We start from the raw sequence: 17,808 nt of genomic DNA, 5'->3' as shown, positions 1-17,808 counted from the left end.
GAGGAGAGAGATCACAGTAGGAGAGAGGAAGGGAAGAGATCACAGAGAGAGAGGAAGGGAAGCAGGCCCCCTGCCGAGCAGAGAGCCCGATGTGGGACTCATCCCAGGACCCTGAGATCATGACCTGAGCCGAAGGCAGCGGCTTAACCCACTGAGCCACCCAGGCGCCCCCAGAAGAACTCTTAAAACATTTTTTCTTTATTCATTTGAGAGGAAGAGAGAGGGAAAGCAAGTGAGTGTGGTTGGGAGGAGCAGAAGGAGAGGGAGAGAGAGAGAATCCTTAGCAGACTTCCCACTGAGCATGGAGCCTGACACAGGCTCTTTCCCATGATCCTGAGATCCTGACCTGAGTGGAAATCTGGAGTTAGTTGCTGAACCGACTGAACCAAGCAGGCTGCCCCCAGAAAAGCTCTTAATACATGTTTATAAGACACTTGTAACATTGCATATTAGCAGTGAAACAGTGGAAACAACCAAGTGTCTGTGAAGAGAATGAATAGATAAATTTTGGTGTATTTACACAGTATAATACCGCATTAAAGTGAGTGAACTAGAATTATACAATCAGCATGAGTGCCTGTTATCAGTAATGTTGTGTACTAAATCAAATTATGGAGGAACATGCACAGTATATTTATGTAGTATTTAAAAACATTCAGAACAATACGTATGCAGAACAATGCATATTTTTATGGGTATATACATTAATAAAAATATAATGCAATGATAATCACCAAAATCAGAAAGTGATTTTGATTTCCCTCTGAGGAGGAAAATGTATAATGGGATCAGCAAGGTTTTCAAGTGTGTCTGTAATATTTTATTTCTCAATAAAGGAAGATCTTAAGTAAAGAATACTAAAATTTAGGTTTTTGGGGTACTGGGTACATGGATGTTTGTTTTATTATTATCTAGATTCTTCTGTAACGTTTAAATATTTTACAATTAAATGCATAAAAAAAGAGAGCCAGAGGAAAAAAGCTAATGGTAAGGATCTAGTAAAAAGGGACAAGTTTGTGCAGGAGAGTAGGACAATTAGAGGAGCAGAGTCCTTGAGAAGAAAAACAATGGGACCCAGTGGAGAAAGAATTTGTTTGACTTTTGATAGGAGTAAGGTCAATGTGTTGACACAGGAGAGAAGGCAAAATAAATGGTAAGAAGAGGAAGTACTTCTCTTTTGAATTTAGGGTGACTAATGTCCAGGTTTGCCTGTGACTAAGAGGTTTCCCTAGATGCAGGACTTTCAGTGCTAACACTGGGAAGGTCCTTGGCAAATTAGGGTGGTTGGCTATCTTCTGATTTTCCTTGACAAAATGAAAAACCATGATCATATGCTGGGAGTGAGAGGGAAATGAGGCTTTAAGGTAAAATGAGAAGCTATATGAAGTAATTACCTTAAGGCTGCGAGAGCAAGTTCACGAGGTTAATATGGTATGATTTCTGAGCTTTGCTAAGGGTCTGCAATTTATGGGTATAATTTTAAAGTTCATATGGTTGTGTTTGTCATCTCATTCAGTTGAACAAGTGAAGATACTGTGTGTGACTGTGGGGGAGAAAGAGGAGCAAGAGTGAGGGCACAGGTGAGGAAATGATTGAGAGTGATGGAACAAGTCTCAGGCTGGGTAAGAGGGGAAGAAGAAAGGAGAGGAAAGATGGTGGGGAAAGTAACTCAGAATCTGTTGGCAATCACCAGACTTCTAGAAGTGAACTGGGAAGATAGGCAGTGAGGAGAGTGGGATGCTTGAATTGAGATTTTTGACATGGCATAGTCACTGGTTATCAATGTGATCATCAGAGTAGGGGCTGGACTGGATAGAAGGAAAGGTTTTGGGTATGGGAGTGATCACTCTGTGGATGTGATTTTAGTGATTAAGGCAAGTTTTGGTGCTCTGTAAACAGTCACTCAGGTGTTCTCTTTTCATATGCCTAGAGTCTTTTGTTTCTTGTTTTATTTTGTTTAAACAGTGCCTCAAATTAGAGATCGTATTGTTGTTCTGGAATGAAGATGGTTGTCAGTAAGTAAATGGATAAAGGCAAATTTTGTTTAATCAGTACATGGCCTTCTCTATGGCTTTCTTAATAGTTGGTTAAGTATCAAACATTAACATACAAACTAATGATCCCAGTGCCCATTAAGCTATTTTAGTCCCAAATAAGTTCGATAAGGATTTTGTGTCATGTATGGTTGTATATAGTACATTTCTCTGCTAACTCCCATTTCTTTCTTTCTCTTTTTATAGGACCGCAGCTGAATGCACAGCTAGAAGGTTGGCTCTCACAAGTACAGTCTACAAAAAGACCTGCTAGAGCCATTATTGCACCGTAAGTTTTAAGGGTCTTTACCAGAATATTTCATATATTAATTATTAATATAGAATAGTATCTACCGATGGCTCTAAAAATTTAATAAATGCTGTATTTTGAACTGAAGAAATTATATTTAGTGATTTTCATGATTTCTTTGGCTTTCACTTTAACTCAAGGATAAAGGAATTGGCTATTTTCTCAGGTGCAGTAATTTTAAAATTTATTTTTTGATAACAAAACTGACTTTCAAAACAGAAGGTAATTTGCAGTGTATAAACTTGGTGATTTCAGATTGGTATAAATGACTAAGTTCTGTTTTAAATAGTAAAAAGATCTACTTTAATTCAGCTAACTTTTTCCTTATAATGAAAATTATAAATTATAAATTATAGCCTGGGTGGCTCAGTTGGTTGAGTGACTGCCTTCGGCTTAGGTCATGATCCTGGAGTCCTGGGATCAAGTCCCACATCGGGCTCCCATCTCCATGGGGAACCTGCTTCTCCCTCTGACCTTCTCCCCTCCCATGCTCTCTCCTACTCTCAGATAAATAAAAAATACCTTAAAAAAAATAATGAAAAAGATGTGTTAAACAATACCATGCAATATGGAATAGCGATCAGATATTTGGAGAAGGGGTAGCTTTTTTTTGTTTTTAATGAAGAAAATCTGTGATTGTTTTGTCTTTGAATCTTAGAAGGCATTCTAGAACTACAGGCTAACAAATACAATTAACAGTGTGTCTGTAAGTGATAGGATTTCAGTTCATTTTGATTTGGTTTCCAGTGCTAACTTTCAAAACACATGTTAACTGTCTTCCGAGACAGTTGGAGTTTGTCCCATTTCTTTCACAGCAGTGTCTTTTATGTAACTTCTGTTGAATTAGGTTTGGTGCCCTGATAAATAAAAAATAGTGAAAATAAAAGCATCTACTTATTGAAGAATATGAGAATTAAATAAGTAAATACAAACATAGAGCCTACATTAATGTCTGTCACAGAACAAGTATTCCATAAGTGTTAGGTAATTTAATGTGCCAAATGTTTTGTTAAGTGGTCCATTTGTGTGATCTGACTTAATCTCATTTAATAGATACAGGAGGCTGACTGTACCACTTACATGATATGTGACATACAAGTAACTTAATCTCTTATGCCTTTGTCTCATTGTAGAATTGGAATATTAATAATACCTCCATGTAGTTTTTTGATGATTAAATGAGTTAATCTTTATTAACTTATAGCATAGTAACTTAAGCTATTATTTATTTAGTCATTCAGCAAATATGTACCCGACTAAATGCCAGGTGTTCTTAATGCTACTTTTTATTTTATTGAGGTTTTTGGGGGAGGTTTTATCTTGTTCTTTTTTGGCGGGACATTTTCCTGTTTTCTCAGTTTGCTTGACTCTGTGTTTGTTTCTATGCATGAGTATTCAAAGAATGGCCTCCTGTAGCAGATGAACCTTATCTTTCAACCTTGCCCTAGCTCTTGGTTTTCTCTGAAACCTTTGTGATGTTCTAAGCAGCCTGATTTATTCCTGATAAGTCCCAGTTGTTGAGAGTGTGCCAAGACTTGTCAGTGTTCTGGGGGGTGGATCTCAAGCAACCCCCAGTTATATAGGCTGATTGGAAGCCAGACCCTCAGGCAGCAGGTTTTAAAATATGTAGGCATATATAGTCCTGTAGGGCTGTAATTGTACACCCTGTTGGCCTCCAGACCAGGTGATCTAAAGGTGTCCTCTGGGTGACAGTGACAAAAACCAGGGCTTTAGAGGAGTATATAAGCTCCTTTTTGGAGGTTCTGGCGAAATGTAGTGAGGCTTAGGGAGAGTGTAAAGATGGTGTCCCCTGGCTCCCTTTTCCTGAAGGCACCTCCACAGCCTCCAGATATGTAGCTGATGTGAAGTGTGGTGCTCAGGCTGAAGCTCTGGGCAAGTAAATAGGCCTGTTTCACAGAAAGACTAGGGATGTTTTTCAAAGTACTGTCTCTGTAGTGAATTGTCTCTCTGATTGTTACAGCCCTTTTGGACCCAGGAACGCAGGCCCCCCGGCCACCAGAGCAAGTGATCAGTGTCCCCTGTGTAGACAGCATATGCCTGCCAGCTTTAGCAGGCCCATAGGGGAGCACATGGCTCGTGCAGGCACAGCTTTCACATGGGCATGGGGGAGCACAGGGGTGGGTTACCCTGTTGGTGCTCTCAAGGCAGAGGGAGAGAACCATAAAGTCCCTGCCAGTGCCTCTGTCCCTGGAGAGAGGTCCAACAGGCCCCTGCCCCTCTGACAGATGCTGTAGGATTAGCCAGTGAAACTCCTTCATGTAGTCTGGGCGCTTTTCAAATTGCTGCTTTTGTGCTGGTTTCCAGGGTGACTAAGTCTGCATGTGAGCCGTTTAAGAGAAGTATCTCAGTTTCCTACAGCCCTTTGGGTCTGTATGTGAGCCGTTTGGGTCCTGGATGTGAGCCCTGTTGGTGTTCAAAGCCAGATGTTTTGGGGGTTCATCTCTCTGTTACAATTCCCAAGGATTGGGGTACTTGATGTGAGGTATGAACCCTTACTTCCTCAGGAAAAAAACTGCATTTGTGAGATTCCTCCTGATTGTGGGTACCCATGCCAGGGGTGGGATTTTGAGGAGACTGCATCTTGCTTCTCCTTCCCAGCTTGGCCCTTTTACCATTTGCTGAGGATCTTTTCCATAGGGGATTGTTCGATTTGTGGCAGTAGATTTGGTGTGTCCATTGGGTGTGAGTTTAGCGTATTCCTCTGCTGCCATCTTGGACTACCTCCCAGTGCTGCATTTTGCATAAACTAAAATTGCTACTTTCATGGTGCTTACATTTTAGTACTTGGGAAACCAGACAGTAAACAAATAATTACAGGCATATATCAAAGATAGTGTGTGTTTGGTTCCAGACCACTGCAATTAAATGAATATTGCAATAAAATGAGTCAAATGAATTTGTTTCCCAGTATGTAAAAGTTATGTGTATACTGTAATGTATTCTATTAAGTGTACAACAATAGCATTATGTCTAAGAAAACAGTGTATATACCTTAATTAGAAAATATTTATTGCTAAAAAACCTTATCAGTGAGTTAAAACATTATCAGTTAATCACTGACAATGGATAGCAATAACAAATAATAGTAATAATAATAACTATTATTATAAAGTTTAGACTTTTGCAGGAATTACCAAAATGTGATAGAGACAAGAAGTGAGCAAATATTGGAAAAATGGTGCCGATGAACTTGCTGATTCAAGGTTGCCACAAACCTTCACAGCTTGTAAAAAACAACAACAATGCAGAATCTGTGTAGCCCAGTACAGCAAAGCACAATAAAACGAGGCATGCCTGTATGTTCTATATCAGGAACTAATGGATGCTAAGAATAATAAAGCTGATAAGAGGATAGAGAGTGACAGTATGGGTAGAGAGGTGCTCGTTTATATAGGATAGTAAAAAAATGTGGTGATAAGGTAACATTTGGGCCTAAATAATAAAACAGAGAGGTTCTGCCGATATCCAGGGAAAGTGTTTTCAGGTCGAGGAATAGCAAGTACAAAGGCTCTGCAGCAGGATATGCTTAGTGTAGAGGAAAAGCAAGGAGGACAGTGTAGCAGCAGTGACGTGTACAAAGGGAAGAGGAGTGGATGAGGTTGGCTAGATCATGAGGAGGCTTTGTAGGCTATTAAAAAAACCTTGGTTTTTATTCCAAGTGAGATGGCAACTCATGAGAAATTTTGAGCAGAAAAGTGACATGACTTGACTTAGGTTTGAGAAAGATTGTTCTTGCTATTGTATGGATGGTCTGTTTTGTGGAAACAGTCTAGGAGACTTATTATAATAGTACAAGAGAGAGATGACAGTGGCTTTGGTTGGGGGCTAGTGGTGGAGGTGATGAGAAGCAGTGTACTCTGGATATTTTACAAAGTAGGATCAGTAAAGTAAAATAAGAGTCAGAAATGGCTCTTGAAACTGGAAATACGGAATTGGTTTTATACTGATAAAGGGACAGATGGGGTAGAGGTGGGAAGTAGACTTTAAGGTGTTTATGTAGAATTTAGGATTGTATTTTGACCTTTGTAAATGTTGAGATGCATATTTATATATCTGTAAGTGGAGATTTCAAATGGGTAGCTAGTTGTATGAATCTGGAGTACAGAGAAGAAGGGCCAGACTGTGTTGATAAATATATATAGTATATATGGGGTATATATATAGGTATATACATATAGATATATATAGGTATATATGGGTGTGTGTGTGTGTGTGTGTGTGTGTGTGTGTATCTGTATGTGTGTGTTTGTATGTGTATATATATATATGATACTTAAAGTCTAAACAGGCTGTGGTTGCCTAGTGAAGAAAATTTGGACAAGAGAAGAGGTTCAAAGACTTAAGCCCTTAGACAAACTAATTTTATTTAGAGATCAGGGTGAAGATGAGCATTTGCAAAGGAGGTGCTAAAGGAGGAACAGTGGGACAGGAGGAAAACTAAGAGTGAGTGGTGTCTGTAGGAGGCAAAATGATGGAAATTTTTTCCTCAGTGAGGAGAAAATTAATTAGCTGTGTCAAGTTCTGCCAATAGGTCAAATAAGATGAGGATTGAGAATTGAAGATTGGATTTGGCAATATGGAGATCACTGGTGGCCTTGATACAAACGATTTCTGTGGAGATGAAAGCGCAATTGCAGTGGGTTCGAGAATCAGAAAGGGAAATAAAGTGAGGATAGTTTATTTTGTTGTTTTGTTTTAAGATTTTATTTATTTGAGAGAAAGAGAGCATGAGCGGGATGAGGGAAGGAGAGAAAGGGAGAGAGAATCTCAAGCCGTCTCTGTGCTGAGCGTGGAGCTCAACACAGGACTCGATCTCATGACCCTGAGATCGTGACCTGAGCCAAAATCAAGAATCCAACACTTAACTGAGTCACCCAGGTGTCCTGAGGGTAATTTTTTTTTTTTTTAAAGATTTTATTTATTTATTTGAGAGAGAGAAAGGGGAGGGGCATGAGCATAAGTGGCGGAGAGGCAGAGGGGGAAGCAGACTCCCCTCTGAGCAAGGAGCCTGATGTGGGACTTGATCCCAGGACCCTGCGATCATGACCTGAGCTGAAGGCAGACACTTAACTGACTGAGCCACCCAGGTGCCCCAGGGTAATTTTTTTTTTTTTAAATGAACTTTTCTGTAAATCAAGGGAATGGGGCACATGGAATATGTTGTCAGGTGAGAAATTTTACTTAAGGTGGGAGATATTAAAGTGTTTATAATATAGATGAAATGATCCAGTAGAGAAAGAAAAATTGATGCAGGAATAAAGGGGGAAGTTTGCTTAATCCTTAGTTGGGTGAGAAACAATGGGTTAATAATCATCTCTTTATAGTAACTCATGAAATGGTCTATGTCATTCTCATCACTTTGCTGGTATTTGACTATTGTAGGTGACCTTCCTAGTTAGAACTTGTTTCAAATGTGGGAGGTGTGCTAAATCAACATATAATTAAGTCAAGGTTAGTTATTCATGAAAATGTAGCTAGACTTGTTTCCCTTTTTATAGTTAGCTCTAGGTTGAAATTGGCAGTGGCCTGGGAAATGAAATGTTTGAGTCTAAGTTACAAATATATTGATTTGTAAAGGATTTCCAAGTTACCTTAAGTTTTAAAATGAGTATTTAAAAATAGTTTTGGGTTTGGTGTGCATGTTTCTGTTATATAGCGACTTTGTAGTTATGTTTATGCATATATAATGCAGTTTCCATTTTGTTAATGTATGAAAACTTTAAATATAGTCAAGTTTATCTTATTATGTGGTTTCCAGAAGTAATTATTTTCCTTTCCAGAGGAGAGGTTTTTTTTTTGTTGTTGTTTTGTTTTTTTTTCGGTTTGGTAGAAAAGCAACAACAAATACTTTATTGTTCTTTAGGCACAAAAGGGTCTTTGTTAAGAACATGCTTATTTAGTAATTAGAAAACTTAAAATTTTAAGATTCTACTTTTATTTCAAATAAACATTTTTTTTTTGAAAGATTGTATTGTTGAGTAATCTCTACACCCAACACGGGACTCAAACATACAACCCTGACATCAAGAGTTGCATGCTCTAGTGTCTGAGCCAGCCAGGCACGCCTGAAAAACATTCTTTAACTTTTATAAAATTTGGCTTTCTTGGACCAGCTCTTCTTAGATTTTTGCCTTCATGGGCATAGATCATGTAAAGGGAGCCTTAAATAACAAACAACTCAGAACCTAGACAGCATACTTTTAAAAGTGCTTAAACAGATTGCTTATTTGTATATTGTATATAGATGTAGATTAAATAATGTCATTAAAGAATAAATATTGACCCATAAACCACCTATTGATCAATCTTAATGATTCTCATCTATATGGCATTTAGGCAGGTGTAGTTGGGGGATTAAAAAGAATTTAATTTGATTTAAAAATGTCCTTTGGTTTAATTTAGGACTTTACTTGTCTTGAGGTATAGGAAACAGTATGTTGCCCAGGGATATATATTGAAATAATCTCATGAACTGGAAGTTCCAGAAGCCTTCCTACCATGACTGTCAGACACCTTCATGCCACAATTGTTGTTTATCTTGCAGTATGCAGGAATAACTCAGCAGCCCTTAGAATGGAGCTGGACATTAAGTATGTATCATTTAAGAGACCTCTTATTGAATATAAAAATGTAATCAGATAATTAGGAGCGGGCTTACTTATACTATAAAGCAGATACTATGGATATTGTAGCTGTCCTCATACATTTAAACTAGAGTTTTATTTTTTTTTTAGTAGTGAACTTAGTTGAAGTAGTATAAAGGATACTTTCACTTTTCATTGTGTACCTTTCTCTATTATTTGACTTTTTTATACTGTGTGCAGTTATTACTTTGAACATAAAAATTATTAAAAAAAATTAAAAGCTAGGAAACATTTATATGGAAGACCATTTTACGTAGAGTGAAGTTCACCAGTTCAGCTCTATTGGTGTATATGGTGAAACAATGAATCTTTATAAATCATGTAGTTAATTTAAGTTACTGGAGATGTGTAACTTGTTTTTTTCTAGTCCTTCTTTATTTTAAGCAGTAGATTATTCATGGCAGTATCTCAGGTCCTGCCTATTCTAGCAGTAAAACAATCTAGATGTGCAACATTGTGGTTAGTTTATTCTTACTTGACTTGAATAACTTTAATAACTTTCCTTAGTTCATAGTATTGTTCACTTAATATTTGTGAGATTCATTTTGTAAAAATAAAATATTCTGCACAATGACTTTCTAACCTGAACATTTCAGGGGAATATAATCATCTAGTATTTTTTTATGAAGCAGAAATCTTGAGGGCCCCCAAGGAGTGCCTATGAAAATAAAAGAAAAAAGACGAGATGCAGTGAAACAGAATGGGGAGTGTCAGTGTGAGGCTCCTGCTTCTGGAAACTGCTTAGAGCCATTGTTGTTCAGGTGGTTCCCATAGGCTCACAAGTGTTTTTAAATTTACTTTCTAGCTTTCTAGATCATAGCTTACCTTAGGTAGATCTTGTAGACTTATTGCTGCAGGAGAGAATTTCATCTGGTCCAGTCTTCTCATTTCATCTACTTCAATCTTTTTATTTTGCATTTTTGCTGCTATTAAGAACTAGGACTATGAGAACCTGATTTTGTTGAATCCAGGTTTTTTTTTTTTTTTTTTTTAATTGTTCTCCATATCCTCTTTGATGAAAAGTCTCTCATAGAACGAGTGGTAGACTTTTGGCACTCACACTTTATGCTATTCACCTGTAATCTTGAAGGTTTTGGGATGAACAAGTGAAAGTCCATGTCATGTAGTATTTGGGAATTTTCCTGACATAGGAGTTTAAATTATACCCACACTGCAAGGTTGCTGTGTGGGAAACTGTCCTTTAACCAGCATATGACCATGGATGATGCCTTGCTTCCTCATTTGATTGCATTTCTGTGTGGGGCACAGAAGGTTTGGAAAATTAGGAGCTGGACTTCAAGATATAAAGTCTGCTGTGAAGGAGTAAAGGGAGAAGCAGAATTACCCTGTGTTACAAGAAGGATCAGTTTTTAGAGGCATGGTTTTGGTCTAATGAGAAAGTGATAGATATTAAAGTATAATTTTGAGATTGCCTTCATTGAGGTTACACTGGGAACCAGAGTGACCTGGAAAAGCTAGCAGGAATGACTTTGCATTAAGGTTTTAAGAGCCTGTGAAATACTGATTGGGATACACTTTTACAGTGTATATTCAATTATCTGTAGAGCTCACATTTTCATTGCTCTTCTGACAGTAATGCATAAAACAAAGAAACCTTAGATGTTCTCTTAGTGAAGCCTCTTTTATTATATGTGATCCCTTAATGAAACCTTGTTTCCACATGTATTTAGAGTCATAGATTCTGTTAGCAAGAGAGAAGGGTTTAGGAGCAGAGGATCAGTGGAGAGATTTGATGATTATTACAATGGCTCTGTTCATTACCATGTATCTGGGCCAGGATAAAGTAAAGTAGTAGAAATTCTTTCCTTTGGCTATGATCTTGGTCCTTTCATGAAGGAGAGCTTCTCATGATGTGGGTAAAGAAGGATCGTACACTTAATGATTTTTAAAAAAATACTCTGCACTATATTCTTTTTTTTTTTGGTGCTACCTAAATAGATGTTTTATTCTGTATTTTTTTAAATTAAATTTTTTTTCAGTGTTCCAAATTTCATCGTTTATGCACCACACCCAGTGCTCCATGCAATACGTGCCCTCCTTAATACCCACCACCAGGCTCACCCAACCACCCCACTCCTCCCCTCCAAAACCCTCAGTTAACCCTCAAGTTAAGACTCTCCCTCTCTTTTTGAAACTATTTTGTCTTTACTTCAAGCCCTCAAATTCAGAAAGGACTGAAATATTGAAATCTGAGTTCTATTATAAAACATACTTATATCAGTTAATCATGGTTTCAAAACCACCTATCTTCCTACAATCTTAGAGGATATAAGGTATTCTTCCAGTTTTTAGGGTTGTTGATTTTCCTACTGCATGGAGACCTTCCCTTCTTCCTTAAAATGTATAGAGGTCTCTTATGGTGGTTAAGAATGGGTTCTGGAGCTGTACTACCTACCTTTAAGTCCTGCTGTGACCACTTACTATTTGTGTGACCTTGAGCAAATGTCTTAACCTTTCTGCTTTAGTTTCTTCATCTATAAAGAAAAATAATAATTCCTATCTCAAAGAGTTGGTGTGAGGATTAAATGAGTTACTGCTTTGAATTACGTGGATGAGTGACACAGAGTAAGCTATCAGTAAATGTTAGTTATTACCATTATCGTAATTATCCTCTTTCTTCTCTTCTTCATTCACTCTGTACCTACTTGGACACTAAAATATGTCAGTTTTTCTTTTTAGGTTGTAGAACATTCATGTCTCATTTCCCACTGGCAGTGGGACCTTTCCAGAACATGACATTTTGCTACCTCAGGCCACGGTTTCCAAGAGAGCATCATTTAACACCTCCTGCTTCTGATCTCATGTTTTTCAGTACTAGACCTATAACAGTTTTGTGCTGTCACTACCCTGCTCTGGAGTGTATAGCAGTTTTTCAGTAACTTGTTTTATCAAGCCCAGACTTCTCTGTCTGACGGTGGTTTAACCCTACTTCTTGTTCCACTCAGGCCAGTCTCCTGTTTTCTCAATTACATCAGTCACTTGAATGTTTGCTCCTGTTCTTCCTTCAACTTTTATGCCCTTCCTTTGTGCCTTTACCTTTCTACTCTTAGTATTTCTATTCTATCTATGCTTTAAGAATGCAGTGTTTCATTTTTCTATTTTTTTGGTATGATTTTATTTATTTATTTGAGAGAGAAGGAGTGAGCAAGAGAGGGAGAAAGGGAGCAGGGGGAGGGGAGAGAGAGAGGGACGAGCAGACTTCCCACTGAGAAGGGAGCCCGACTTGGGGCTCAATCCCATGACTTGAGCCAAAGGCAGATGCCTACTGACTGAGCCACCCAGGCATCCCAAGAACCCATTGTTTCTAACATGACTTTCTTTTAAGAACTACACGTGGGTAGGAACAGGATTGGTAAAACTGGGAGATAGTAATGCTGCAAGATTGATTGAGAGATCAGAGTATGGACTGAGGCTCAGGGTCTTTAAATTCAAGAACAGCAAACGAGTTAAAGTCTGAGAAGCAGATCTAAGATGGAAAGACCAGCTTAAAGTGTAAGGTTGGGACTTGGAGGGATGGATATGAGAGACAACTGAGAACGAAGCAGTATTGAAAACACGAGATGTTATTCGGGTTTTAGACAGACCAGGACAGGTCCTGATGGATCAAAGAATTTCTAAGGTCCACATGACTGGGCAAGGTAGCATATTTCTGAATTGAGAAGGGGAGCCAGTTATGTTAAGATTAGGAACAGCTGTTAGGAATCTGAAGTAGTCAGTTTTGGTGTGTTGGGCACTGGAAGACTTGGGACATAATTGGAAAAAATTGAGCCCCCTGGTTAGGCTAGAATATCAAGATGAGGAAAACTAAATGTGCTGAGCCATACAACAACTTACATTTCTTCTGGCTAAGATTAGAACTGGGTTGTGAGAATATTGCTATACTGAAGCAACTTGATAGGCTCTCTTACCGGAGGGATATGGATAGGGTGACTACCATTAATCCAACCAATAAGGCCTTCGGTGACTTCAGGTACTTAGTATAGGTCCCATATTACTTAACTCTTGATTAAGCATCCTGCTATCCTGTATTGCTGTGACTGACTTACGTGAATCTCTTTTTCTCCATTCATAGTTTAAGCTAGATCAAATGATGACCCTTTTAAAAACAGAGGTCTATTTTGCTAGGATTAACATACAGCTGCCTATATTTAAAGTGTACAGAGGGATACATTTGAAATATGTATACACCTGTGAAACTATCACAACTAAGGTAATAAACATTCATCATCCTCAAGTTTCCTTGTGCCCTTTTGTAACTCTTCCCTTTTGTACCTCTCTGTCTCTTCTTTCTACCCACATGCATTGATTTACTCTGTGTTGCTACATGCTAGTTTTTATTTGAATTAGTAGGATTATACAGTATGAACTCTTTTTGTCTGGCTTTTCTCAGCATATGTCTTTCTTTCTTATCATCTTTTTTTGCATAATTATTTTTGAGTTTATCAGTAGTTCATTCCTGTCTCTTGCTGAAGAGTATTCCACTGTAGGACTAACTCCTCAATTTGTTTATCCATTCACCTTTGGAGGAATATTGGGTTGTTTCTGGTTTTTGACTGTTGCAAATGAAGTTGGAGTGAACATTTGTGTACAAATCTTTGTGGTTATAATGCTTCCAGTTTTCTTAGGAGTGGAAAGCTGGGTCATATGGTAGGAGTATATTTAACTTCTTAAGAAATTGCCAAACTGTTTTCAAAAGTGGTTGTAACATTTTATATTTCCACAAGTGTAGCCTGGGTTTCAATTCTACATCCTGAGCATACTTGGTATGGTTATGCTTTTCAATTTTAGCTATTCTGCTGGGAGTTTAGTGGTAGCTTTTTGTAGTTTTAATTTGCCTTTCCCTAAATGATATTGAGCCTTCTTTTTGTGTGCTTATTTGCCATCCCAGTATATTCTATGTTGAAGTATTTGTTCAAAGCTTTTCCTATTTAAAAAAATTGTAGTAGAATATATATAATGTAAAACATACCATCTTAGTCATCTTTATTTTTTATTTTTTTCAGAAAGATTTTATGTATTTATTTGAGAGGGACAGTGAGAGAGAGAGAGATCGAGAGAGCAGGAGAGGAGGGAGGGTCAGAGAGGGAGAAGCAGACTCCCCATTGAGCAGAGAGCCTGATACAGGGCTTGATCCCAGGACTCTAGGATCATGAGTTGAGCTGAAGGGAGATGTTTAACTGACTGAGCCACCCAGGTACCCCAACATTTTTATTTTAATTTTATTTTTTTAAGATTTATTTAGGGGCATGTGGGTGGTTCAGTGGGTTGAAGCCTCTGCCTTCAGCTCGGGTCATGGTCCTGGGGTCCTGGGATCGAGCCCCGCATTGGGCTCTCTGCTTCGCAGGGAGCCTGCTTCCCCCCACCCTCTGCCTGTTTCTCTGCCTACTTGTGATCTCTGTCTGTCAAATAAATAAATAAATCCTTGATTTATTTATTAGAGAGGGAGAGAAAGAGCACATGCGTGTATATGTGGGGTGGGGCAGGGGAGATAAGAGAATCCTCAAGCAGACTCCCCACTGAGCGCAGAGCCTGACTTGGTGCTTGGCCCCAGGACCCTGAAATCATTACCTGAGCTGAAGTCAAGAGTCAGACGCTCAACTGACTGAGCCACCCAGGCACCCCCCATCTTACAGTTTCATAGCATTAAATATATTTTTATTAATTTGCAACCAATTTTCAGAACTATCTGTCTTACAAAATGGTTACCTGTTTTAAGTATTGGGTTTCTTTTAAAATTTCTTTACATATTCAGATATAAATCCTATGTCAGATACATGTTTTACAGTTATTTTCTACCAGCCTGTCTTTTGTCTTTTCAGTTTATTGTACATTTTGTAATCAGTTACGGCAGGAATTAATTACTCCACATTAATTGGCAAGTTGCTATAAATCAGGGCTTGATTTACCTTTTGTTGATTGTTTGTACTTAAGAAATGGGGAAAGTGTTAATAGTGCAGATTAAACTGAAAAGTTTGTTGTGTCTGAAGCTCTTACATTATAAAAAGTGTAAGAAAGTATGGAAGGAGGGGCACCTAGGTGGCTCAGTGGGTTAAACTCTGCCTTCTGCTCAGGTCATGATCCCAGGGTCCTGGGATCGAGCCCCACATCGGGCTCTCTGCTCTGCAGGGAGCCTGCTTCCTCCTCTCTCTCTGCCTGCCTCTCTGCCTACTTGTGATTTCTCTCTCTCTCTCAAATAAATAAAATCTTAAAAAAAAATTAAAAAAAAAAAGAAAGTATGGAAGGAAATAATTCCTTCTAATATTTGAAAACTGTTACCTAATCAGCAGAGATTCATTCAGGTCAGACGTATGTCTTCGTTGTTCCATTGCTTGGGTATGGATATGAGATTTCAGCAAAAATCAGTGGAAGTCTTCTGTGACAATCAATTGACTGTGGAATTGGCCATAAAGAGATTTATATTTTTTTCATTATTTGTAAATTGTGTGGTACATATCTTTTTTAACTCAGTAGAATTTATGGTAAGCTTATGTACACATATGTACACTTTTTTTCCCTGTAGAGACAGTTGTTAAATATTTCCCAGCATACCACTGGCCACACAATAATAAGTAAGCACCAGGAAAATGTGTTAACTCATTCATGTAACTTGAATGAGTCAAGAAAAAAAAAAATGAGGTCAGGAAACAAAGTCATTCCATAGGTGATTCTATTCTAATTCTGAAACCAAAAAAAAAAAAAAGATGAGGGGCGCCTGGGTGGCTCAGTGGGTTAAGCCGCTGCCTTCGGCTCAGGTCATGATCTCAGAGTCCTGGGATCGAGTCCCGCATCGGGCTCTCTGCTCAGCAGAGAGCCTGCTTCCCTCTCTCTCTCTGCCTGCCTCTCCATCTACTTGTGATTTCTCTCTGTCAAATAAATAAATAAAATCTTAAAAAAAAAAAAAAAGATGAAAGGGATGAATAATAAGGGGAGAAAATGAAAGGCGTAATACACAGAAAATCAAGTCAGTTCTCTTATTTCTAAAGACATAGAAGTGAGTTATTTTCTTCTAGGAGTTTTATGATTTCAGGTCTCACAGTTCTTCAGTCCATTTGGAGTTTTTGTATATGGGTATATGAACATGGTCCATTTACATTCTTCTGCCTGTAGCTGTGCAGTTTTCCCAATACCATTTACTGAAGAGACTGTTCTTCCCTATTGTAAATCCTTGCCTCCTTTGTCATAGATTAATTGACCATATGAGCATGGACTTATTTCTAGGCCCCTATTCTGTTTCATTGATCTGTCTGTTTTTTTTTTCCCCCAATACCATACTCTTTTAATTACTATAGCTTTGTGATATATCTTGAAATCTGGTATTGTGATACCTTCAGCTTTGCTCCTCTTTCTCAAGATTGCTTGGCTGTTTGGGGTCTTTCGTGGTTCCATACAAAGTTTAGTACTATTTGTTCCAGTTCTTTGAAAAAGACTGTATTTTAATAGAGATTGCTTGGGCTGTAGAAATATTTTTCTAGATATCTCTTCAGGCAAGGGAACAGAAGCAAAGATTAAGCCAAAATAAAAAGCTTTTGTACAGTCAAAGAAACCATCAACAAAACAAAAAGTCAGCTTATTGAATGAGAGAAGATATTTGCAAATTATGTATCTGATAAGGAGTTAATATCTAAAATATATGAAGAATGTCTATAAGTAACAACAACAACAAAAACAAGTAATCTGATAAAAATGGGCAGAGGACTTGAGTAGACATTTTTCCAAAGAAGACATACAGATGGGCAGTAGACACATTGGGAAGATGCTTAATCACTAATCACCAGGGAAATACAAATCAAAACCACACTGAGAAATCAGCTTTTATCTGTTAGAGTAGGTGGAATCAAAAAGCCAAGAAATAAGTTTGGTGAGGATGTGGGAAAAGAGGAACCCTCCTGCACAGTTGGTGCAAATTGTTGCAGCCACTGTGGAAAACAGGTTGGAGGTTCCTCAAAAAATTAAAAGTAGAGGAGCACCTTGATGGCTCAGTTGGTTAAGTGTGCCTTTGGCTGACGTCATAATTTCAGGGTTCTGGGATTGAGCTCCTCTTTTGGGCTCCCTCCCTGCCCTGTGGGGAATCCTCTTCTCCCTATGCCCCTCTCTCTGTTTGTGTACACTTTCTCTTTTGAATAAAAAAAATAAATAAAATCTTAAAAAAAAATTAAAAGTCGAATTGCCACATGATCCAGTAATTCCACTACTTGGTATATTTACCCAATGAAAGCGAAAACACGGACTTGAAAAGATACATGCATCCCTGTTTATTGTAGCATTATTCCTGATAGCCAAGATACAGAAGCAACTCAAGTGTCCATTGGTATAGATGAATGGATAAAGAAGATGTGATATACACATACCCACACATGCATGCACGCATGTGCACACATATGCAATGAAATATTAGCCATAAAAAGAATGAGATCTTGCCATTTGTGACAACATGGTTGGACTTAGAGGTTATAAATGCCAAGTGAAATAGGTCAGAGAACGACAGATACAATATGATTTTACTCATATGTAAGATGTAAAAAAAAAAATGAACAAGGAAGAAAAATAGATAGAAAACCAGACTATTAAATACTGAGAATAAATTCGTGGTTGCCAGAGAGGGGGAGATTAGGGGGATGATGGGTGAAATAGATAAAAGATTAGGAGTGTACTTGATGAACACAGAAATGTATAGAATTCTTGAATCACATATTGTATACATGAAACTAACATAACACTGTATGTTCATTATACTTCAATTTTTAAAAAGTATAAATAAAAAGAAAATAGAAAAAGAAAG

General features: G+C 37.9%; 1 protein-coding gene across 3 annotated transcripts in view; it reads left to right on the top strand.

The window, feature by feature from the left end:
* MEMO1 (mediator of cell motility 1) overlaps positions 1 to 17,808 on the top strand; it is a 118,476-nt gene that overhangs the window by 51,490 nt on the left and 49,178 nt on the right. For all 3 annotated transcript variants that reach the window (XM_059405385.1, XM_059405387.1, XM_059405386.1), the window contains one exon: positions 2,241 to 2,322. In XM_059405385.1, coding sequence (XP_059261368.1) covers positions 2,241 to 2,322 — 82 coding nt within the window. The remainder of the gene's footprint in view (positions 1 to 2,240; positions 2,323 to 17,808) is intronic.

The sequence above is a fragment of the Mustela nigripes genome, chromosome 7 (assembly GCF_022355385.1).
Source record: "Mustela nigripes isolate SB6536 chromosome 7, MUSNIG.SB6536, whole genome shotgun sequence".
Lineage (NCBI taxonomy): Eukaryota > Metazoa > Chordata > Mammalia > Carnivora > Mustelidae > Mustela > Mustela nigripes.
Note: the sequence above shows the minus strand (reverse complement) of the source record. Positions and strands in the feature narration are given on the sequence as shown.